General features: G+C 38.2%; 1 protein-coding gene across 1 annotated transcript in view; it reads left to right on the forward strand.

The window, feature by feature from the left end:
- Positions 1 to 26,470, forward strand: part of DCTD (dCMP deaminase) — a 264,163-nt gene that overhangs the window by 14,406 nt on the left and 223,287 nt on the right. Inside the window, exons 4-6 of the mRNA XM_081333125.1 lie at positions 3,317 to 3,433; positions 17,264 to 17,360; positions 20,114 to 20,188. Of these exons, the coding sequence (XP_081189251.1) occupies positions 3,317 to 3,433; positions 17,264 to 17,360; positions 20,114 to 20,188 (289 nt within the window). The remainder of the gene's footprint in view (positions 1 to 3,316; positions 3,434 to 17,263; positions 17,361 to 20,113; positions 20,189 to 26,470) is intronic.

Genomic DNA, 26,470 nt, shown 5'->3' on the forward strand with positions numbered 1-26,470 from the left:
GAATATACCCTATGACAAAACATTGGCAGTAGTGGGAGTTAGTTGACCAAAGTGTATGATCATCCTGTTAGTTCTCAGTGGTTTTTGTTACCCTGGAATTGGGGTGTCAAACTGCCGGCCTGCAGGCCGGATGCATCATGCGGAAGCCGCGCCCACCCCATTGCTGGCAATGGCAAAACCATCCCGATATGTTGCGCGACGTCACGTGACGTTGCGAGTTTGACATGTCTGTGCCTGGAACAACAGAAGAGGCCCACATTCAAGGTAACTTACCTTCTACAGGGCACAGATTATCCTACACTTACCATCCTTCTGCCATTTTCACTTGAGATTTTGTAGCACAAGTTGACTGGTTAAATTCCTTTTCTATTGATGATTTATTATATTTTAGTGAGCCTTTTTTTGCTGTAGTATCTATGCTTATCCCTGTTTTTCTTCCACTTCAACCTTGTGTAGTTCTTTCTGGTATTCTTTATCAGTCCCTTGAGTTTGGAGATTGTTCTCTACTGCCATCTGTGGACCATAGAATAAAATACTTTTATCCTACATACCAAAGAGGAAAAGTAGTCCAGCTGTGAATACTCTCCATGGTAGGAAAAGTAATTGCATGGCAAGTTCAGTTTTCTGTTGTGTTGTTCTTAATTTTTTTGGGGGGGATTTTTTGTCCCATCTTTTATATTATTTGGTGTGTCTGACATTTAGATTTTTGGACTAAAATAATACTAACTATTCAGAGATAATGGCTTTGCTTCAATGAATACTGCCCATCTAACCTCGATGTGCTTTGATTTCTTGCTGTATTGACTGGTCTGTTACCTATGTGTCTGTTTCATCCTGTCAAGAGTAATTTAAGATGCTAAGAATGTCTACTCAAGATTTGAAAAAAAATCATGTTATGACAAAAGTACATTCATGCGAAGGATGTCATTCCTAATATTCTTAAAATCCAAGGCGAACATCCCATTCATCCTGGATAACATTGATGTATAAATTAAAGCTTTACAGCATTTTGGACCCAATTCCAAAGATGCCATTCAAGTCTCCAAGTCTTTAAAGGAGTCTTGTCTTTCCCTAAGGTTACCTGGGAACTATGGAAACTTTCCAAAATATGTTTCTGGAATTTAATCCAAATTGACTTCTGGTATAATTTTTGTGCTTCTGATTTGCATGTTCTTCATTTTTAAAGGACATATTATTTTATTTTGTTGGTTTGTTTTGAAATCCAAACTTTCTTTGTTCTTGGATTGCTGTGGTTATTAGTATTGTTACAAATCTGTACTGGATGAGACAGGGCGCCTAAATATTTATGTCTGGAGGACATCTCTGGCATTTTCAGAGCATTAAGGTGTATTGCCCAAAATTGGTTGCCATAATGACAGTTGACTAGGCCTGTGCAAAATTATTTTGGGTTCAACATGGTTCTACCTACAAGTTTCCCAAATGGTTCATCATAATGCAAAGTTTTTTAAATCAGTTTATCTCAAATCCATTAACTTAAAGAATGTGTACAAAATCTGGGATCCATTACACCTGTGTAACTGAAATTTCAAGGATCTTCACACTAGTTCTATTTTCAAAGTTGTAGCCACTATACCAGCGGTAGGCAACCTCGGCTCTTTTATGAGTCATGGACTTCAACTCCCAGAATTCCTGAGCCAGCATAGCTGGCTCAGGAATTCTGGGAGTTGAAGTCCATGAGTCATAAAAGAGCCGAGGTTGCCTACCCCTGCACTATACCATCACTGCAGTTAGCTTCAACCATGTGATTGTGATTTCCAATGCTCCCTGCCAGTTTCCCACAAGCAAAGTCAATGGAGAAACTGATTGGAAGTCATTCCCGCTCCCCAATTTTTTTGTCCACCCATGGTCATCCCGCTTCTCTGTTTAGGTAAGGAAATATCTCTGAAAGGATAACCCATCAGATCATGGATTTTTTAATGTTACTTAGAAATGAATGTTTTTTATTAAATTTATCAAAATTGTAAATATTCATTATGGCAATATATGCAGTTTAATAATATTAACTGCTGTTTACTAGACAAAGTTTCCCCAGTCTGATATTTTACAGAGATAGATAAATGTACAGATTTTACAGAGATAGATAAATGCTTCTGAAACTCAGCTGGCAACTACTGTTCTAATTAGGAAATGTGAGAATTATCATTTCAGTTAGTGGTGGGATGGAGGGTAAGTGCAAGGGAAGATCATAGTGACAAGCTGAGCTTGACTATACAAAGAATATCTTGAAATCCATGTACATAGAATTTGCTTTGCATGGCATTATCATAGCAACATAATAAATCTTTAAAGCTCCACGGGATTCTGGTTCTCCGTGGTCTTAAGAAAAATCTTTAAAGAATTTGACTACATAGACCAACACCCAAAGAATCATAGAACTGGTTTTGTACATCACAGGTAACAGTTCCTGCTGCCAATATATCAAACAATGTGTGAAACTAAAGTGATTTCCAGTCCCACTGAACATGCTGCTGATAATTGAATTTGCCAGCTTTGGCTTTTAGATAGAGAAGACTTTGCTTGCAGACAGTGATCACAAATAGGCAAATCGTTGCTAATTTGTTTAACACGTATACTGCCAAAAGAATACATTTTATACTGATAAATTTATAGTTTCTTTATAAATACTTGTGCCTCCTGGAATTTATTTATAAATATTCATTTTAAGGTTATTTATGATAGTCTGGTTATCAAATAACTGTTTTAATTGTGTTTCAGAGTTCTTACTGGGCATTAATAATAGTAGTAATAGGGCAGAGTAATTTTCTAAAAGGCATTCTTTGTGCTAGTCATCTCTTCTGTGCCCTAGTTGCCAGTTATTTCGAGGACAGGATTGCTTGCTTTTTTGTCATAACTCTTTGTATTTAGGAATACAAAATACATGTGCCTCATCAAAAGAATGTATCCATGCATGTAGGCCCCTAAATGAGCTCCTTTATGTAGGCAATTAGATACTCTCTGGGAGCAATAGTGCTGTGACATATTGGCTGAAATTACTTAGCGTTCAGCCTATGGCCTTGACTTGTCCTGTAGGTGTTTGTGAATGGCCCTTTTAATGTTCTTAATTATTTCATTCCTCATTACTAGCCTGGCCAGACCACTTGACCTCCATTGATCTTGGTTTCTCTTCTGTCTCCCCTGCTAAATTTCTCTTGTGTGACAACTTGTATTGGTGTTTGCTTCTGGAATGAATTGGGCATTTGCAGTTAACACTTTGTTAAGTTTTAGATTGATGATCTTCTTTAATGAACACACATAATAATATTTGTTGAAACAATCTTTTTTTTTCTTTAATCAGTATGTCATGCTGAACTGAATGCCATAATGAACAAGAATTCTGCTGATGTGAAAGGCTGCAGCATATATGTTGCTCTGTTTCCATGTAATGAATGTGCAAAGCTCATCATCCAGGCAGGTAAGAAAAAAGGACAGCTTGATTTTTGGTATTAGAGTGCTGCCTGTTTGGATACGTCATTACAAATGCTGCTGTTTAGATCTAAATTAATTGCACTTTCAGTCTTTAAGTTACTCCTTGTATTTTTTTTTATTCTTGACTGGTGCCAGGTTTTGCCATACTAATTGCATCCTCTGTGATTCTTACTTATTTTTAATTTAATTTTTTAACTTTATAGACCAACAGCTGCCAAGAAACTGTGCAGGCATTGCATATCATTACTGTCGGTTTACATTGCTCTGACACATTGTGCATAGAATGTAAGGGGAAGAAATGGAAGAATAAAATTTGTGTGAAATAAGATCTTCTGGGAATATATATGTTGCATTTTAATTTGAATATCAGACATGGTTAGCACTTGAAGATTTTTATCTCTTTTGTCATAAATGTCATAAGACTTCCAGGATCTCTCTTATAATTATGTTTTTAATTACAATAGTTACACATATTTGCCATCTCTACAGTTGTGCAAGTGTGACAACTGGGCCTTTCATCAGATTATTAAATACTGGTAAAATGCTCATCCTTGTGACAGTGTTCAAAGAAAAGTGTATGTTTCTTAGCAACCTGGAGTTGTGCTATGTACATCTCTACAGGTTCCTTGGCAGTGTGAGTCAGACTACCTCCTGTCATCAGTGCTAGTCATCTTTGCCCTTGTGACTCCATTGCCTCCAGTTCTTTACCTGGAGAGATTTTGTAGTTCATTGTAGAGATCATGCTTAGTATAAAAATGATCACTAGTTAAATTCCTGACATTTCCAATTAGTTCCGGGGGAAATAAGTCTGCCTGAATACCAAAGAATCATTATCAGTCAATATACACAGTAGTAGCTTGGTAGAATACAGGTCTGGCAATTTTAGCAAGTTTCCCATGCAGTTATCTTTTCCAAGAGTGAATCCTTCAGTTAACTTCACTTAAAAGAAAAAAAAGGTATGCATCATTGGGATGGAGAACAAATCCATTGCTCACATCTGCACAGTCCCATTCCTTGTTTTATTTCCTGCTCTTATTAAAAAAATGGGAGGGAAGAGACAAGATGGAAACAATCTAGCAGCTCCTGAAATGAATTTCCATCCTCTCACGCCTCTGGCTCAGGCCTTCAACCTAAAAATGGCATCCAGAAGTAAGGAAAGAAGCTGGGCAAACCCCAGTAATGATATTGGGGCCCATAAATCCAACAAAGCATTAAAACAGATGAGGATTGACTCCTATTTCCCCATCGCAGAGGCAATCAAAAATGTGAGTAGCAGATCTACAACTTCAGGATCCCCTTCATCTCCAAAGAATTTGCAAACACAAAAGCCAGGAATAAGAGCACCCTCCCCCATTCCTCCAAAGCTTCAGTGCAAGCTGGTGTAGAGAAGTAGTGAGGATAATTTTCTGGAGTAAGTCTCCTGCACCCCCTCCCCTTAAAGGTAAGTAAAGGTTCCCCCGCACATGTGTGCTAGTCGTTTCCAACTCTAGGGGGCGGAGCTCATCTCCATTTCAAAGCCGAAGAGCCAGTGCTTGTCCGAGGACGTCTCTGTGGTCATGTGGCCGGCATGACTAGACGCCAAAGGCGCACGGAACACTGTTACCTTCCCACCGTAGTGGTTCCTATTTTTCTACTTGCATTTTTACATGCTTTCAAACTGCTAGGTTGGCAGAAGCTGGGACGAGTAAAAGGCGCTCAACTCTGTTACGCGGCACTCGGGATTCGACCTGCCAAACTGCCAACCATCTGATCGACAAGCTGAGCGTCCTAACCCACTGAGCCACTGCGTCCCTCTCCCCTCCCCTTACAGCTATACTATTCCCCTCTTACCATGAGGTCTGCTTTTTGTCTGCAGAACAAATTGATTGGTTTTCATACTGCAGTGGATAAATGGCAGCTTCCAACTAGTGCTTGATCTGCAAATCCTCCATTGCAATCAGGGGTTAAATTTGTTGCAGAAGCTGGTTATCCTGACTCTCCAGCAGCCTATCCCATATCGACTGTGCATCCAGAAGCACCCATCCAACATCATACAGAAAAAGCAACTCCTGGAAATACATCAAAATGCTCATAGCTGGAACCACCATAAGACTAGTGTGACTTCACTATCTCAGCTCCTAAATTGCCAAAATAGAGAAATTGATTTGAAAGGCTTTTATTACTTACCCAGCTCAGAAAATGCTAAGCACATATTCCTGGGTTTCAAACAATAATCTCTCCCCTCTAGACTTATACAAATGAATGAATTTCTGTGGCAGACTCACCACATCCAAATTATCAGAGTCTTTAAGGACCAGTTAGTCCATGATCTCATCACCAGGAAAGTGACAAATGGTCAGGACCTTGCAGATAGGAGCCATAAAAAACGTAGGCTCCAAAAGTAATTCTGACAGACTTGTCAAGAGCGAGAATATAAACACAGAACTCATTAATCTGAGGAAGAAACTAGCAGACATCAAAGCAACAATCCTGACATCTCTTCCCCCTCCCCTCCTGATGATATGGAAGTCCAGCACCAACTTTACATGTCTGCCCTGTTGAGATGCTCAGATCATCTCACACTGCTGCCTTTCTTTCACTCAGGTAGAAAACTGTCAGCACAATATTGTAACTTTTTCACCAGTAACAGTGATAATGACATTGATAGTGACTCCTCTGAAGCTCCACTTCAGCTATATTCAAAAACACCCAAAAAAGGAACTGTCTCACAAGCAAACTGGAAAAGAGTTGATGTAGTTCCCATCTTCCCCCCCCCCAAAAAAAAAGGAGAAAGAAGAAAAAAAATGGATCCAGGAAACTACAGACCTATCAGTCTGACCTCAATATTTGGGAAGATTCTGGAAAAGATAATCAGACAACAAATCAACGAACACCTACAGGCAAACAAAATCATTACTAAAAGCCAACATGGGTTTGTCAAAAACAGATCATGCTAGACAAATCTTATTGCATTCTTTGACCAAGTGACAAAATTAGTAGACCAGAGGAATGCTGTGGATGTAATTTACTTGGACTTCAGGAAGGCATTTGATAAAGTTGGTATAGGGTTTCCTGCCTGAGCAGGGGGTTGGACTAGATGACCTCCAAGGTCCCTTCCAACTTGTTGTTGTTGTTGTTGTTGTTGTTGTTATTATTATTATTATTATTATTATTATTATTATTATTAAATGCAAGAGTGAAACTTTTCCAGCAGATGAACTTAAAACATTCCGTCCTGCTAACTTTGGGCTGTTCTTAAGAGTACAGAGAGAGAAAGGGAGAAAAAAAACAAACACACATTTTTCTTCACTGTTTGTTGGTCAGACAAACAGAATGAGGGTATATTCTTTTTATGGCTTATTTTAAGCAGAATTTCTAGCAGAATTTTAAAATCCAGTCACATTTACCTTACACACAAAGACTTTGACACACACATACACACAAAGACAAGAGAACAGAAAAGGAAACAGAAGTCTTAGTTTTACACATCCTAGTCATTCCCACCATAAATCTCAGTTAAATTAGGGAAGGCACATATTTTAAACATACCACGTGGTTGCATAGAGAGGGAGAAAGAGAGAGAGAATCACTATTTCTTATTCTTTAATTTCCCTTTGAGTACCTTTATTTAGCCAAACTGATTTCCCAGAAAAGCCCTAGCAAAGTCCATTTATATATATATAGTTTCTCTACCTATCTCTTTTTCATACCTGCCTGAACGGGTAGCTAATCCCCGTCCCAGGCCTCAGGCAAGCTTTACTGGGGAGCCTATCTTGACCCTTGAACTAGAAAACCCCATGATTCCCTTATTCCTGATGCAGGGGTTCACTTTGGTTCTATCGGGTCCGGCGCACTGAAGCCTCCTAGTGAGACTTCCGCCTACCACCACGGTTTTGGGTCAAAAAGGGACCCACAGAGGACTCTGGATCCCTCACAGAGTACGTGATGCTTCTTTAGGGACCTACCACCATGGTTTCAGACCAAAAAAGGGGTCTGTTGAGGACTCTTCTGCTCCCCTGCAGAAGGTACGTGGACACTCTCTTACCGGCTTTAACTTCACTTTTCACCCCCACTTTTTGCAGACTTCAAATGTGTGGGAGGACCTCTGCTTGCTTTCCAGAGGTAAGGGACACTCCTTGCCCGGGCTTAATTTTCTAACTTTGCTTTTCTTTGCTTACAAGTCTTAACCAGCTAGTTGCCCAAATCTAATTCTCTCATTCACTCATTCCATTCCATTTTCACACAGCCTCTCCCTTTTCCCTAACAAAAGGTCCTGCACTCTGGCCAAACCCGCATGCTTTCCAGGGTCTGCCACTTGAACAGATCCTTTCTGCGGCTAGGAAAGACCAGAAGAGGGAGCAAAATCCAACTGTGATTGGGTAAAGGGTCTTCACACACACACACACACACACACACACACACACACACACACACACACACACACACAGAGAGAGAGAGAGAGAGAGGGGGGGGGACACAGACAGACAGACAGACAGACAGACAGACAGACACACATTTCTTTCACTCCCCTGGGTTTTAAAGTTAAAATTTAGAGGTACTCACCTTCTTTCCAAAGCAGCCCTTGAGCTCAAACTCAAAACTGCCTTTACTACCCTGACTCCACATGGGCAGGGCCTGGGAAACCCATCCACAGACACAAGGGGTCTGTTGCCGGCAAGATGGGGCTTACCAGTCTCAGTCCATTGGAGAGGTTAGCTTGGAGTCCCATTCTGGTGTGCCAAAATTGTAAGAAGAAAAGTCTTCATCATGGTTCCATCCAAGCCGGGGATAAACAACATGGCGACTGCTTTAGGAAGAAGGTTAAAATTTATTGCAGAGGAAAGTCAGACAGAAAGATGGATCCAGCAGAAAAGGGACTGAGCACATGTAGGGAGTAGGTTTTATACCCCCTGGAGTCTTTTGTTTGGAGTTATTTCTTGTGTCAGGCTTTGTATTTCCTGTGTCACCTATTCTGACCTGAGTCTGGGTGTGCCTTTCTGGTATTCTTGGTGGTTGTGGGTCAATCCTAGTATGTCCAAAGACCATATCCTCCTTCCTTGGGGCTGGGGTATGTAGATTTTATGTCTTTTGTCTTCCTAAGCTTCTAGCTCCAATCTTCATGATGATTGCATGCCTATAAAACTTGTTTTCTGCTTGGGGGAAGGAGACCTGGGACTATTAAGAAAACTGGGCATGCTTTCCTGGTTCTTCAATATATTGAATTTTTCCTCCTCCATCTGCAATTGGATTAAAGACTTTCTCAGGGACCGGTTACAAACAGTGAGGGTTGGGTCTGTTTTATGCACCCACCTGAAGCTTTGCAATGGCTCGCCACAGGGCTGCATGCTTAGCCCCTACCTGTAATTCTACACATATGATTGTGTATCGTCCGACCCATTTATTGCGATAATTAAGTTCGCAGATAATACCACCATAGAGCCTTGGTGGAGCAGTGGGCTAATGCCTCCTTAAGTAACACCAGCTGCCTGCAATTAGTGCAGGTTCGCATCCCACCAGGCTCAAGGTTGACTCAGCCTTCCATCCTTCCGAGGTAGGTAAAATGAGGACCCAGATTGTTGGGGGCAATAAGCTGACTTTGTAATAATGCCGCTTGGGGTGTGTGTGAAAGCCCTAATAAGCAGGCATATGCATAGAATGAAGGCTACTGCTAAGCTTGTAAGCTGCCCTGAGTCTTCGGAGAAGGGCAGGATATAAATGGAATTAAAAAAAAATAAAAAAAATATTACATGCGGAGACAAAACAGCATACAGGGGGGAGGTACAAAAACTATACATATGGTGTTCAGAGAACAACTTGCACCTGAACATCGGCAAGAGAAAAGAGATGGTGCTAGACTTCCAGAGGAGAAGAGAGGAACCTGCCCCACTTTACATTGGGGGGGGCTGTGTGGAGAGAGTTTCCTCCTTAAATTCCTGGGAGTCTACGTCTGTGAAGATCTTACCTGGAAAGTCAATACAACCCAGGTGGCCAGAAAGGCCCAACAGAGACTCCACTTCCTCAGAGTCTTGCGGAAGAACAGGGTAGAACAACGGCTAATGACCTTCTTTTACCGGTCTACTATAGAGAGCGTCCTCTTGCACTGTATTGTGGTTTGGTATGCTGGCCTGACAGCTACGGATAGGAAAGCATTACAGAGGGTGGTGAGCACAGCACGAAACATTCTGGGCTGTCCCCTGATACCACTGGATGACATTGCCAGGGCTCGCTGCCTTGGAAGAGTGAGGAAAATTCCTAGGGACGACTCACACCCTGGTCGGTATCTCTTTACTGTCCTACCATCAGGTAGGAGATACAGGAGTATAGCCAGCCGTACCAACAGGCTGAAGAACAGCTTTTATCCATGGGCTGTCAGGCTCTTGAACGGAAAATAATTTTATAAATTTATGTATGATTGACTTGCGAGGCCGGTGTATTGTGCAGTTAGCTCACCTGGTGTAACAAGATGGAGGGTTTGTTGTCACTGTGAGTTGGGGGGGCACGAAGGGAGGCTCAGCCAATCTCAATGTATACGTGGTTATACTTTGACAATAAAGGTTCATTCATTTTTAGGAAATATATTTTTATGCCCTTTTAATATTTCCTTCTCTGGGGAGCTGATTTCCCACACTACTGACTATATAATTGTCTTTAGAGACCTTCTCCCTTATGCCATGGCTTTAGAAGTAATCTCTTCTCCAGTTTAAATGCCTTCATTCAAAGAACATACACACTGCAGACTATCACCAACCTCTGTTAATCCCAGCAGGAAGTACCTAGTTTCAAGCCAAGTGAATTAACTCAGCTAAATCAAATGATAACTGAGTTCCTGGTCTCAGATTGCCTACAGTGCATACAGCCTGTCCTGATATCAGCTGATTACCCTGATGCACTCTTAGAGAACTATAATGCCCTTGCTCAAGACTTCTACCAGCATTTAGCCTGTAGTAACAAGGCAACAATAATGCCATTCCAAGTCATGATTTGACAAGGACTTCTTTAATGCCCCTTTGCTACCACTTACCAGACCTATTTATTCAATACAACACTAACAGCACAGGACCTCCTCCAGCAGAAGAGATGCTACAAACAGTTGCTGCCCGCAAGAACAAGGAAGCCATGAAAAACAACTGGACATACCTCATTAAGACAATCAAATCCAAAGATTCACTCGTACTCTGGCATATCACATCAAGCTCCCAAAGCAATGGTATGTACATTTATGGTAGATCGTCACATCCCCCAGAAGCCAGGGAAGCATACTTTCAAGAACTATACAGAACGGTTTCAGTTAGCACATAAATGTTTTGATGAATATTTTACATTCATAACACAAACATACAACTTAACCGTTGCCTTAATTAAATTTTTTAGCAAATCAGAGTTAAAAATTTGGGATTATTTTTCTAGAAGCTTGTCAAGGCTAAAATGCAGGGAGAAAGAACATGTTTAATACACCTTATATTAAAAAGATATAGCTATAATGACACAAAATTGAGCCTATAGTATAACAATTTAGGTTATATATATTAAAGGGAAATTATTTAATAAGCACAAACTATATTATCCCTGTAAAACAATTGCTCAAATAAAATGTGGAAAGTACATATTGGGTAGCTAACCCTGGTAAAAAGCTATGCAGAGTGAGATTTAACTTACATGTGGATGGAAGTCCATGAGAAAATCATAGGCTGTAAGGTAGACTGAGAAGTGAAAACAACAGTCAGTGAGAAACCAGTTCGTGTTTCAGCAAAGAATGTGGACTATACTGTGTGTGTGTGTGTGTGTGTGTGTGTGTGTGTGTGTGTGTGTGTGTGTATACTGCTCAAAAAAATAAAGGGAACAGAAAATAGGACATCCTACTATTGTGTTAATTTAAGTGTTCCCTTTATTTTTTTGAGCAGTATATATATATACAGTATGTGTAGATAGATAGATAGATAGATAGATAGATAGATAGATAGATAGATAGATAGATAGATAGATAGATAGATAATATTTTTACAATAATCTTTAGTGCTTCATGAACAGTGTGTTGTCTGGGTTCATATATTTAAAACAATGGTAATTTCTACAATTAATATGTTGGTAATATATTTCTTGATCATCTCTTCTTGTAATATTCTTTTGTCTACATTAAACAAATATTAATATTTTCAGTATATACCAAGTTGAATATAAACTTTCTTAGTATTTATGCATATAATAACATCAACATATAACATGCTTTTTAATCAGCTTGTTTCCAATGTATTTATAAAAGTCATCTTATTAAATCATTATATGTCCTGTTTTCAGGATTCTTATTGAAGTTTAGTTTCCCCTCAGTATTCAGACCACTCATCAGTCATAATTTTCTCAAAATTCATTACCTTTAAATATCCAAACTTTTCATTTAAATAGACCCTCTCAATGTTTTAACATTTCGTATATTCTAAAAGTATTATACTACTTGTATATCTTATTCCTCTTACTATAGGGCCCCTTTATAACTTTTATCTATTCTTTTGGCTTGCAAGGTTGTATTTTTGTAAGTTGTTGGGGACAAAAAAGACACATCAAGTAAAGTATCAGATTTTTTTCTCCCATGTTTTAATGATTCTTCTGACAGTTCTTTAATCCATTTTATTAGTTCTTCTTTTTTATCCTTAAATTTGTTTTGAAGTACTCGAAGGATAAAGCATCTTTTTTGTCTTCTTTACTATAGTGAGGTTTTGCAGTTGTTTTTTTGTATTAAATTGTACTTTTCTTCATTTGTAGCTTTTCTATTTATGTCACTTTCATTTAATTTATGTTCCGTTGTCTGATTTGTTTGTTCATTCTTTGGTGTCATTTTTGAGTGTTATTTAGTTGTAGGTTTAAGTTAGATATATGTTCGTTTATATTGTCAAACTTATTTCTAATCTCATCATGATTTGAAACAATTATCGGTTGAATATCTTGCAGCATTGTGTATATTTTCTCTTGGAATGTATTTCTTTTGTCTTGAGTCATTGTTCCTACAGATCTTTGAAGCTCCAAACTGGGGTCTTCAGGAGAAGGTGGTTGAGTATGGTTTTCTATCACTTTTAGATAGGTATATAATATCTGTTTTATCTCTCCCCTCTAAGTAGTTTTTCATTGGTGTTATAATCTTTTTAATTAGCTTTATCAAACAGCCAAATCTTACTTAGTTCTTATCTTTATATAATGGTTTTATAATCCAATATGTTTCCAGTTGTCAAGGCAACAATGAAAACAATATTTTGTGACAGTTCTTCTTTTCAGGGGTTTTATAATTATCAGCGAGTCAAGATTCAGTCCAAAGTATTTGACCATCTAAAAGTTTTCCCGTAATTTCTCCTTTAGAAGATTAGCCAAAATCCAAGATTTTTCTTTCTCTGCAAACAGTTCTTAGATTTAAGAATGCAGCTTAGTATGTTTATAATCCCAGAAGGTCAGCAGTTTCTAAACATATGTAGTTTCACTCAATAGGAGATAGCTCAATGCTTTGTTCCCAGTTGCTTTTTGCTATTTCTAGTCGTCTTGCCAAATTCTGGGTCAATGCTGCTATAGTTTTCTCTAATCCTCCACTAGGTGTCACTGTTCGTTTTGAACTTTTTAAAACAGAGTTATTTTTGTTCGTGTGTGTGTGTGTGTACGTGTACATATACATACATATATACATATACATACATATATACATATACATACATACACATACATACATACATAAATATTTATCCAAACTGTAGTATTTTATATTTATTCCCTAGGTAAAGGTAAAGGTTCCCCCGCACATGCGTGCTAGTCGTTTCCGACTCTAGGGGCCGGTGTTCATCTCCGTTTCAAAGCCGAAGAGCCAGTGCTTGTCCGAGGACGTCTCCGTGGTCATGTGGCCGGCATGACTAGACACCAAAGGCGCACGGAACGCTGTTACCTTCCCACTGTAGTGGTCCCTATTTTTCTACTTGCATTTTTACGTGCTTTCGAACTGCTAGGTTGGCAGAAGCTGGGACGAGTAACAGGTGCTCACTCTGTTACGCGGCACTCGGGATTTGACCCGCCAACTGCCGACCTTCTGATCGACAAGCTCAGCGTCCTAACCCACTGAGCCACCGCGTCCCTTATTTATTCCCTATAAGGGTTTAATTTGCCACTTCTGTCCATAGAAAGATGAGGTGTAATCTCACTTTGGGAGGCTTTTTGCTTCTTGGGGAACTTTTCCAGGAAATCAGATATAAAATAGGAGAGACAAGATCAAATTCCTCACTCAGTTTCAAGCACGCTGTTCACTGTTGTGCTGGTTAGTGCCTTTGGAATTTGGCTACAAGTAGCTTGTGCTGGTCAACAAAGTGTGACCAGCCTTTCTCCTGTCGGGTTAGAAGGCTTCCCCCAAATCGAGCGAAACAATTGCTGTCAATCCAGAATCATCAAGGGAACCCTTCTTTTCTTTGCCGCCTCTCCGGGGAGACTTAGACCCATTTAGGGTTCCCTGGCAGGTTGAAAGGAGGTCCACGATCCTGCGACCGGCCACTATGGCGCAAAACCGGAAGTCAGAATGTGGACTATAATGAAGTGCCCACATAGTCACCAAGATTTGAGTTCAGCTTTATGAATTCTTTGTCATTACCATCTGTAAAGTCTGTAAAAGAATTGTACTGATCTCTTCACTGTTGAGTCACAGAATATGCAGTCATGGCCGAAATTGTTGTCACCCTAGAAATTTTTCCAGAAAATCAAGTATTTCTCATAGAAAAGTATTGCAGGAACACATGTTTTGCTATACATAGGTATTCCCTTTGTGTGTATTGGAACACAACAAAAAAAGGGAGGAAAAAAGCAAATTGGACATAATGTCAAACAAAACTCCAAAAATGGGCTGGACAAAATTATTGGCACCCTTTCAAAATTGTGGGTAAACAAGATTGTTTCAAGCATGTGTTGCTCCTTTAAACTCACCTGGGGCAAGTAACAGGTGTGGGCAATATAAAAATCAAACCTGAAAGCAGATAAAAAGGAGAGAAGTTCACTTAGTCTTTGCATTGTGTGTCTGTGTGTGCCACACTAAGCATGGACAACAGAAAGAGGAGAAGAGAACTGTCTGAGGACTTGAGAACCAAAATTGTGGACAAATATCAACAATCTCAAGGTTACAAGTCCATCTCCAGAGATCTAGATTTGCCTTTGTCCACAGTGCGCAACGTTACCAAGAAGTTTGCAACCCATGGCACTGTAGCGAATCTCCCTGGTCGTGGACAGAAGAGAAAAATTAATGAAAGGTTGCAACGCAGGATAGTCCGGATGGTGGATAAGCAGCCCCAAACAAGTTCCAAAGGAATGCAAGCTGTCCTGCCGGCTCAGGGAGCATCAGTGTCAGCGCAAACTATCCGTCGACATTTAAATGAAATGAAACGCTATGGCAGGAGACCCAGGAGGACCCCACTGCTGACACAGAGACATAAAAAAGCAAGATTACAGTTTGCCAAAGTGTACTTGAGTAAGCCAAAATCCTTCTGGGAAAATGTCTTGTGGACAGATGAGACCAAGATAGAGCTTTTTGGTAAAGCACATCATTCTACTGTTTACTGAAAATGAAATGAGGCCTACAAAGAAAAGAACACAGTACCTACAGTGAAATGTGGTGGAGGTTCAATGATGTTTTGGGGTTGTTTTGCTGCCTCTGGCACTGGGTGCCTTGAATGTGTGCAAGGCATCATGAAATCTGAGGATTACCAAAGGATTTTGGGTCGCACTGTAGAGCCCAGTGTCAGAAAGCTGGGTTTGCGTCCGAGATCTTGGGTCTTCCAGCAGGACAATGACCCCAAACATATGTCAAAAAGCACCCAGAAATGGATGGCAAGAAAGCGCTGGAGAGTTCTGAAGTGGCCAGCAATGAGTCCAGATCTGAATCCCATTGAACACCTGTGGAGAGATCTTAAAATTGCTGTTGGGAAAAGGCGCCCTTCCAATAAGAGAGACCTGGAACAGTTTGCAAAGGAAGAGTGGTCCAAAATTCCGGGTGAGAGGTGTAAGAAGCTTATTGGTGGTTATAGGAAGCGACTGATTTCCGTTATTTTTACCAAAGGGTGTGCAACCAAATATTAAGTTAAGGGTGCCAATAATTTTGTCCGGCCCATTTTTGGAGTTTTGTTTGACATTATGTCCAATTTGCTTTTTTTCCTCCCTTTTTTGTTGTGTTCCAATACACACAAAGGGAATAAATCAGTATATAGCAAAACATGTGTTCCTGCAATACTTTTCTGTGAGAAATACTTGATTTTCTGGAAAAATTTCTGGGGTGCCAGCAATTTCGGCCATGACTTTAGAATGGGGGCAGGATTCCAAAATACTCCACATCAATTGGTACTCATTTGTTAACCTGTATAAGACTAACAGTTAAGTCAGCCAACATTTAAACCAGTGTTTTTATAAAGTTGACAGATTTGAAAAACACTGATTTGAAGACTCCTTTGCAGATATCACATTTATCTCTATGAGTGCTTTTTGGAGGGTATTATTACCACACAATGGAGTAAGGTCCCATTATTCTCCTCAGTTCCTGCCTGCTTAGGAATTCAAAAGCATGCAAATGTGAGTAGATAAATAGGTACCACTTCAATGGGAAGGTAACAGCATTCCATGCGTCTTGGCATGTAGTCATGCTGGCCACATGACCATAGAGGTGTCTTTGGCTGACTCCCTTGACTAAGAAATGGAGATGAGACCGCTCCCTACAATTGGACACAACTGGACAGGGAAAACCTTTACCTTTTTATCTTAATATAACCTTTTGACAGAATAAGATATGAGCAGAATTAAATTTGGCTCTGTCTGTTAATTATGAGATACAGAGAGTTGGAAGTAGCAGATAGAAGGATTTTAAATTTGTATGGGATGTGTGCAAAATTATGTTTTTAAGAATGGTCTTCAGAGAAAAACTGCGGTTCTGTGCTCACAGATGGACAGCAGTAGCTTACTCATCTGCGTACAAAAATGCAAACAGTACAATATGTTTTGGTAGAAGCACTTTCATATTTACAGTTTTTTATTGAATGTATGGCATCTTACACTTTTTTATATATACTCCAATAGTTGCTTAAGTAAAGACAGAAAAAATGATTTATTTGTATTACAGTCCTTGAAATCCTAATCCCCTTTTAAAAGCCCTATAGCCTTGAGGCTACAAGTACAATTTTTTGCTTCATTAACAATACTATTCCTTTCCAAAGATATTTTTATTTATAGCCACATCTAAATTACAGAATACATGATCCAGATCTGTCATGCTGATTGTAGTTGTTGCTATCATGTTAGATGACCTATTTTACTTTGTTTATAATGTGCATGATCAGCATGCTGCATTTTAACTGGTTGCTTTCAACAGTTGAGTTTAAAGTAAATGGGATACACAGGTAATGTAGGGGATTACATTGAACAGTATACTAATTTACAAGTGATGTTTCTAACATGGGGAAAATTCCCCATGCCTTCAACATCTCTGAATCTCTGAACACGTAATTACTTCTGGGCAAACATTTCAATCTATTTTTATAAAAGCTTGACTATGGAGTCAAATATACTGGGGGTTTGTACCAAAGAAATCTGTAACTGTTCCCTTTGCAGTAATTAAAATATAATGTCAGTGATCAACAGAACTCACGTTACTGCCTCTGGCACATAGAGATTTGTACAATAATTTTTTTTTGTCCTTTTCTGTAGCTGCATGGAAACTTTGCTGAACATCTCTAATGGAGGATTTTCTCCCCCCCCCCATATGTTTAAATGAACTACTGTATTCTTGGCTTGTACTTAATGTTTTTGTTTTCAATTCTGCTGTCCCCCCCCACCGCTGTTCTAGGTATAAAAGAAGTCATTTTTATATCTGATAAATATCATGATACTCCGGAAATGATAGCTGCACGGCGCTTGTTTGATCTAGCTGGAATTTTGTACAGGTGAGTCAATACATGGGGATATAAATCCTTATCCCCCATGCGTATTGGGTTGCTATTGCATTGTCTTAAAATTGTGAAGAAATCTATTTCCGCAGCTCAATAATTTCTCTTTTCCCTTTTATATACAGAACGGTGTAAGTTGAGGTAATAATGTTATTAACACTAAAAGTAGGGTTGGAACAATAATGGGAATGTGATAGATTGTTGTGAACTTTTTCTAGAGCATTCTTATTTTACCAAATAAGCAGAATGAGCTGTTTTTCATAGACCAATGAGATACAACCAAAGCATGCAGAACATTGTAGGTTAGATTTATTTTCTTTGAAAAGTACAGCAAACTTGCCTGCCAATCTATCTGCAAAGTGGCTTCTGATTGTGAGTTAATAAGCAAAAATACAAGGAATTATTGTGGAAACAACAGCCTCTGTTCTGCAAAAAAAGCAACACATACTGTTTACAAACAGCAAACATCAGTAAAAATTTGTGCTTCAGCAAATGTATTACAACTTCATTACTTACTGCAAACAATGGCATATTCATTGTGTGACTAAAAAAAGGTTTCAACCATAAAAAATGGCTGTGAAGATACAGACCTATAAAGCCAAAATGGACATCCAAGTCTAAAGTGAGTTACCTGCAGCCCAGGGGTCCTATGCAGCCCCCAAATCTGGCAAAGATATGATTTATGTCTCTAGTGAGCAATCTGCCCTTAGCCCAAGAGCCTACCATCCAACGCAGAAGAGAAGAAAAAGAGGATGTCAGAAATAGAAAATGAGAGATAATTTTATTTGCAACATTTTACTGCTTTTTAATTAAACTATTCCAAGTTAGTTTACAATGATTATTAAAAATAAAGTACACACTTTAATAGAAACTATTTTTTAAAAGATAGTTTTAAAAATAATTAGAATTATTTTTAAAAACTTATCTTTTTTAAAAATAGTGACAAAATCAAGGAAGGTCTGGATGAGAGACACTTTGCAGAGCATATTAGTATGAACAAAGCAGCCATCCTTGAGATGTTGAAATAGGTGTTGTGAAATGTTCAGGCTGCCTGCAGTTTTCTAGGTTGCCTACGTGAATACATAGAGAATACTTCCATTGGATTGGCTGGCAAAGTAAGATGGCTATGTACGCTCAAAGTTGCTTTGTATCTCAGCTGACAAATCTGAATCTATTAGCAATTCTAGGCTACATGCCTGTTCCTTCAGAGGGAGTGCAACCAATCAACTACCCAGGACCTGAAAATTACCTATGCACAGAATTTCAGACCTACCAGGATTCAGTTGTAGCCTATTTGCTTTCGTTTACTCTGCATTCAAACCTTGAACTACAGTGTGTTGGTTATGATGACAACATTTCATTCAGATTTGACAGAGGATCAGAGCTGTATGTCATCAGCTTAACAATACAATTTCTCATTTTTAAACTGACAGCATGAAAGTACACTAGGTAAGTTGGTAATGTAGAGATTACATTGACTGGGATAGCAATTGACAAGTGATGCTTCTAAGATGAGGATTATTTCTGAAGTTTATAACGTCTCAATAATATCCATGTAAGAATACATTTGTCTGTTTTATGTGCTTCAAAACTAAACTCATTTTTATCTACCAAATATTTTATTAAATAAAAATAGATTTAAATAAAACAATTCCAAATGAAAACAGTTTTATCTCTAAAATAAAATCAGATTAAAGCAATCTCTGAAACCATTTCTTATAAATGTCTTTCTTTACAGGGGTATGAAAGGAAGGTAGACTTTGAAAAGCATGGGAAACAAATGGATTCAATTACTAATGTGATAGAATTTTAATTTTTCGGTCTTCAGAATTTGAAAACTAGGGAACTTTGTATGTTCAACAGTTGTGACAATTTTACCCTAATTTACTGAAGTAGAAAAGACGAAGTAATAAAATGTTGTATGAATGTGGTATGTGTGAGAGAGACACTTAATACAGCAGGGGCACAAGTCATTCTGTTATAAGATCTTTCTAAAATTTGTCTGGCTGGCATACCTCCAAATATTTCTGAACAAATGGTTGGATAAAGTCATTCTCCCAAGTATATCCTTCATTATTGACTATTTTTGCCTTTTGTAATGATTTGTGAGGGTTTGGCTAGGTTTAATGAATCTCTAGTACTGAATTGTCAAGCTTAATGAGACACTAAATCCACACTATTTGCATATTCTTCTGTTTACTAGTAGATTGTAAAATATATACAAAGTCCCCAAATACCTCTCTTGCTAATTGCTGCAGCAGATGCTCTAATGATGTAAAAGGATGAGCTATGGTGATGGTATTAATTTTACAGTTCTAAAATGATTCTAGCTTCAGTAGTTTGTATTTTATTCCCTTTGCTGGTGTTTTCTGCCTTCCCTTTAAGACTACAAGAAGCAAACCTTGGAAGTTTTCTATTAAAAATTGGCATGGAAAGAACATATAAAATGTTACAGAGATGCCACCCCCTGTAGCTAAGTTGTTAGAAATCCTTCTAACTCCTGGCTAATTTATGAACTCCAATAGCTGAAGAACATACAGACTAAGCAACCCCATGTGTCTTTTTGTCTTAGTCTTTTTTGTCCCAGTATCTCTCAGTATGGTGCACTATAATTGGCTCCTATAGAGATAAAACATAGAATGAATCCAAGGATATGCCTTTTCCTTCTTAAAATTTAGTTGGGAGCCAAAGCAAACAAAATATTTAACTACTTCACTAGCTAATAATTCCTCTCTCTTTGTTGTTTTTAGAAAATTTAAACCAAAGTGCAGCAAGATCATCATTGATTTTGATTCAATTAACAGCAAACCAAGTCAAAAGCCTCTGTGAGTTACATCTAATTAAATCTCCAGAAGAGTGTGATTATCCTTTTCTTAGAAGCTGCTAATGCCTTTCATCTTGAAGTTAGGCATAACTTTTTAACAGCCACTACAGTTTAAGCAGACATCTAAGGAATGTGTCAGAACTTGAACATTTGTGCTTTCTCTACTATACTTTTAAACTTTGACTTCCAGGATTTTACTAAACCTTCTGTAAATGAAACTGTATGTGCAATTTGTATTAGTGGATGAACAATGCAAAAATAATTCAATATATTGTGTCAATTAGCCAGGAACTCATCTGACTTGAAGGGAAATAAATTTACAATTCATGTTCTGTGAATATTCACTGTACAAGAACGGTTGAAGAATCACTTCAGCAGCATACAACTAAGAACACATGTTCTAGCTTAATTTAGTTCAAACTGGCTAGACAGTTATATAACAAGTACCTTAACACTTTGAAACCTTTAACTACTTAATTGCTTCTTTATTTGATTTACATTTGAAAATGTTTTCCATTTGATAAAATGTTACAGTAGTTTTTATCCCCTTTTGCCCCCAAATACCTTACTTTTCTTAGAAGATGTGAATAAATCATCAGAACCAATAAGAACTTTGGAGCTGATTTTTATACCGTGAAAAGTAATTTGTCCATTTATCTAAACTTCTGGGAGACAATCTAATAGTTTTACAAAGCTGAAACTAGCCTCTAAGTTAATCAGTATTTTCTTCTAAGAGAAATGAACAGGCTTGATCCATATTGAGGCTATATATGCCAAATAGATCGTGGTTTTAGCTTGCTTTTGTTTGTTAAAATTGGCGTAAGTTTATGAAACATTGATTAAAACTTTCACAAGCTTTCAATATAGGTTTTTTTGTTTGATTTTGAAAACATATATTTAGATACTCAAATTATTTCATTTTAAAAACATTTTGTGAAGTTTGGTATGTATATTTGTATTGAAATCATTCTGAATGTTGAGTATTTTTGAATATGTCATCATACCAGCATTATAAAATCTATTAAAAACTTACTTTGCGCAGTATAAAATAAAAAATATATTATTGTATTACTATGCTTGGTGCTAAATCTTGCTGTTTCTTCAGTCATATGAAAAGTATATTTTTAATATTTGCTTTTTTTAAAAAAAATTTGTTTATTCTTTTATTACCAAGAAAATACAAATGAAAGAAAACAACAGCAGACTTAACAAATATCTAACACTAACAACAACAACAAAAAATGACAAAAAAGTAACAAAAACATCTAACATCTAAAAATACATCCTGGCTGAATGGTGAAAGATATGTCAAAAATATAATATATTCCCTTCCCTTTATATAATATATAATATTTGTGATATAATTAAATAATGTAATACCTTCTATCATTGGTTATACTAGCTATGCTTAGTAGAATCAATTACATTTGGAGAGTTATTCTTGGAATAGAGGGCTAATTTCATTAAAGAAATGTAAATGCTGCGTAGTTCTGGAGTATTGTTCCTAAACTGAAAGAGAAAAGATCTAGTCAATGTATTTTGTCAATAAAGAAATACTAGATTATATAAACTGTACAATAGAGCAGCAAAGGCTTTTCCTTGGATTTTGGTTTTTCATTAAACCTCTAGCCTTCTGTCTTGCTCTATGGAGGTACATCCAGTGTAGGTGAAAATAGGACTGTGCTGAGATTGGTGCTATTTTACGTAACCATAAGTTACTATTGGTTAGGCAAATGTAAATTTAGCTATATAATCTGCTATTAATGTCATACCCTTTTTCATACCAATAAGTATAACTGGCCAAAATATTTTGAGAAAGATATTGTGGAACGTGGAAAACATGAATATTATCAGCTTTTTTATGACAGGAATAGATTCTACGTACAACTAAGGAAATTTTCATTAATTTGAAAATAGGAAACAAATTGCTAATGTAGCCAGAAAATCGATTACATTCTTAAAATGGTAACGGTTCAGAAACTGTGGCTTTCAAAGAACATACTTTTAATTTAAAATGTGAAATAGAAAGGACTTAGTGATCTAGACCTGAGTGATGAAATAAGCATTTCTGTTACCTTTCTCTGAATAGTAAGCCTGTATATTTCACAAGATTTTATTTTATTTTATTTAAATTAAATTTACATTTTTGAACTCAAAATATATCATAACCAATAACTAAGATTTCTGGGACTTTTATCAGTTTACCTGAAAAGGTACTGTTTGCTTGTTTCATAATCCAAATGATATGCATAGAAATTGGCAGAAAGCTGCTGGAGTGCTATGATATTCGTTGATAAATTCGTTATAAATAAATTTTGTTCTTCAAGGCCAATATATGGCAATTTCCACACCAGGTATTACCAATGCAGCAAACAAGTCAGCAGTTCCAGGTGCTTTGATCTCTCAATTCGGACAGTCTTACTATCAAGGGATTGTAGATTTACTATTAGCGTGAGAAGAATGCTCTTTACAGTCTTTATATCCAGAACAAATAAATATTTAAAGTACATACTTCCATTAAGAACTCTACCATGTTTTAAAAAGCAAGATAGCAGATTGTCTTTGCTTTTTTGAGTTCTACCTATAGCTATCATACTGAGTCAAGAAGGCTAAGGTTAATCAAAGTCTACATATTAAATGTCTGATTGCTCTGTTGTTAGTTCTGATATGGAGGATGAGTGGAATTGTATTATCCCAAATTGGGATAAGGGATGACTTCCAATTTCTGCTAATAGTGTGCCTGTAAGTGGCTACATATTGGAGGAAACATTTCATATATACAACATCAGATTTGTAAGACATTAACAATTGCAGCATCATGATGTTGCTGAGTGTCATTACCAATGGATAACACAAAAGGTCTGTACTTTTCAATAGGATTACTACATTCAAAGGAGAGACAGGCAAGAAAGCTTGAATCCCAATGTGACTAATATTTCTGTGTTGATCTTCAAAGATACAATGTTATAAGGAGGAAAGTTGAAAAACTTTTTTCAGGCTTGAAATAGTCTACTTTTGACATTTGTTTATGTGCAGTAAAACAAAATGTATACTACCCTAAATAAAGACTAAAGAATAAAATACATGTACATGGAATTTATTGAATTAATTACTGGCATAATCTTTATACTGCCTTGCCATTACTTTCTTAACTAGAAGGAATACAAAGTAGTTGCACCCTCAGTTAAAGGTAGGCATGGGTTATAATTCTGTTCAGAAAAGCCCACCGCTTTTGTTCCAAACACATTATTTGGTTAAGACACTTGAATTTAAAGCTAAATTACAGTATAAACTGAAAAGTCAATCATCTATGTCACTGCAATCAGAAAGTGAATGGAAGATAGAGGTCACGGGTCGGCAACCTACAGCTCTGGAGCCGCATGTGGCTCAGCCTGCACCTGATTGGCCCTGCCCCTGGGAGAAGCGTGGCCAAGAATTCCCAGCCCCTTTCCCGGGCTGGCCCCATCCAAGGCACATGTGGCCGGCCTGCGATCCCTAGCTGGTGAGCTGATTTAAAGCCAGCCCAATCAGCTTGTTGGAGAAGAATGTGAGGTGAGCAGAGGATCAGGGGGGAGGGGTGGAGAGAGGGAGGGAGGGAGAAGGAAAGCACAAGTGCCTGTCTGTCTCTCTGTCTCTCTCTCTGAATGCACTGCCTGCCCAGGCTCTCAGGCCCCCTTCTGGGACACTGTCCCCAAAAGTTCCCTTCCTGGTCTGGCCGGAGACTACCAAAAAAGATCAAAGTAGCGGTGTCGGGGTCAGCGGGCAGGGCACCAGCAGGAGACAAGTCAGGTGGGCATTGCATCACCTTGCCTCTCGCCAGCAACTAGTTTGGAAAGAGAATTTGGGGAGGGGGAGATGCTGTTTTCCTCCTGGGAAGGCAGAAGGGAGGGAAGCAGGCAAAAGGGGAGTTTTCCCAGCCAGACAACTAGCCCCCCTTCCTGATTTTATGCCATGTTCAAAAAAAAACCCCAAGCCTGGCACCATGCAGGGTTTGCGTCTTGGCAGTCTAACAGCCCCCTCACTTGCCCCTCTCACAATTGCAATGAAGCTTTGCAATGGCGCTCAGAGTAATGGGGAAGGGGGGACGTTCCTGGGCTCGGAGGGAGGGGAGAGCTTAATAGGGGTGCTCAGCCCCCCTTCTGGCTGCTCCGCCTAGGCTCTGGGGCTGCTACCCTCTTTAAGTCGGTGGTGGTGGCAGTGGTGGCATCGCCTCCCATGCCGGTCCCATCGCAAGCTAGGCGCCCCACACACACACGGGAAAAAGGGGGGAGGAATGAGGGATGCATGGGGGCGGGGGGGCAGGAGAAAGAGTTGGAATCCAAGATGCTCAAATCTGGGTGGGCTCCCAGCAAACATGCACCGAAGAAGTGATGGGAAAAGGAAGAGAGGAAGAGAAACAGTGGATGGGGGAGAAGCGGCTGTATATATGTGGTTGTCCTTACTGGATAACATTTAATGAAATATTTTGATGTTTTTTTAAATTAAGAGGTGAGGTATGGGGATAATTATGCTGCATTTAAAGATATACTAAAATTGTATACTGTATACTAAAATTGTTTTTACCTGTTGGGATGAAGGAGAAAGGGTTTTTTCCCCTCTTTCTCCTGTCCTTTTCCCCACAATTTTTTTCTTTTCTATTTTTCTGTTTGTAGTTTTTATGGTTTGCACCGGCTTTTTATTTCATAAATATGAGGAGGGCTCAAATAGACATTTGAGTATTTTATTTGAAAGTGACCTTCGACCCAGCATCTTTTTTTTTTTTTGGAGTTCAAAATGCTTTTGTTGCAGAAATAAAAAAAATTTCTTTGTAGCAGTTCATTGATTTCATAAATGAAGCACACTATAGTTTTTTTATACATAGCATAAAGGTAAAAAACAATATATGAAGTGTTATCTTCATTTTAGATGTCAAAAGGGTTTTGCGGCTCCCAGTGTTTTTGGTGGGAAACGGGTCCAAGTGGCTCTTTAAGTGCTTAGGTTGCCTACCCCTGATATAGGTCAACAAAATAGGAAGACAATTGGTCAATTCTTGTTACAACCAATGGATCAACTTTCAGGTGATCCAAAAAAAAATATTAAAAAAAGATCCTGCATTTGTGGGAGAAGGAAAAGGAGAAGTCCAAGGCAATCTTAGATATGACCTTTGATTGGAAATCGCATGAAAAAGTCAGCTAGTATTTCCCTTGCGAATCAACCCCTTGGTGGTTCTGCCTTGATTTCTGCCCTGAAGTATGTAACTTTTATAATGCAGTAACTATAATGTTATTTTTGTTATATTTTAGAAGGAAATAAAATATCTGTTAGGACCATGTATACTTTGAATATGGGAAGAAAAAAATCTCTATAACAACTTTCTGCTATCATGGCAGCAACATTTTTTCCCAGTTTTCTACATTAGGGACTCATTAATGTCATTTTTAAAGCAGTAGCCTCTTTTTTGCAGGTCCACAGGGAAGACCCTGAAAGAAGACATAGACTGTTTAATGAATAGCAGAGATGTGTGATTTTGATAGTTCGAGAACACTATTTATAAATCATTTTAAAATATCAGTCCTGTTACGTTACTGTCCAATTTTCCTTTTCTTCTTATCTGCAAATTCCAAAATTCTGATTCTGTTGAAGGAGATTGGTGCAAACAGAAAAAACAGGAAGAGAACAACCACCTAAAGCGGTATTTTTGAAACTTGTTAATATTAAGTGTGGAGCAACTTCCAGAATTCCCATGCTGGGAAATTTTGGGAGCTGAAGTCCACATATCTTAAAGTCGACAAGTTTGAAAAATATGAATCCAAAGACACAAAACTATACCACAATTCTTGTTACAGAACTTCAGTACTCGTACAAATACATGCATATCTTAGGCTTTCGCATTAAATCCATAGACACACATGTGCACGTACACACACACAGCAAAATGCTTTAGAAGTCATATTTGGGAAATGTTTTTCTCGCTTTAAAGAACACTACAAGTCCTTCTAGAGTCCTTGAATTTTCATTACAGTCTCTGGAGAAACAAGCTTTGTTGAAGATGTGTTCTTGTACACATACCAGGCAAATGCCTTTTTCTATACTGTATTCCATCCATCTAGGACTGCAGGCATCTCAGCTGGGCATGTAGAGATGTGAGGATAAGCAAAGGAAGAATATGTCTGTCTACCTGTATGGGCTGTCTGTTTTGATTTGGGGAAGAAAAAAAAACTGCTGCACAGGAGAAAGACAGGTTGTGGAGAGGGAGCATGGAGCCTTTTTCTGAAAAGAAGCCAGGAGCAATATTCATTAAAGC

The sequence above is a fragment of the Vipera berus genome (genome assembly GCF_964194415.1).
Source record: "Vipera berus genome assembly, chromosome: 7".
Classification (NCBI taxonomy): domain Eukaryota; kingdom Metazoa; phylum Chordata; class Lepidosauria; order Squamata; family Viperidae; genus Vipera; species Vipera berus.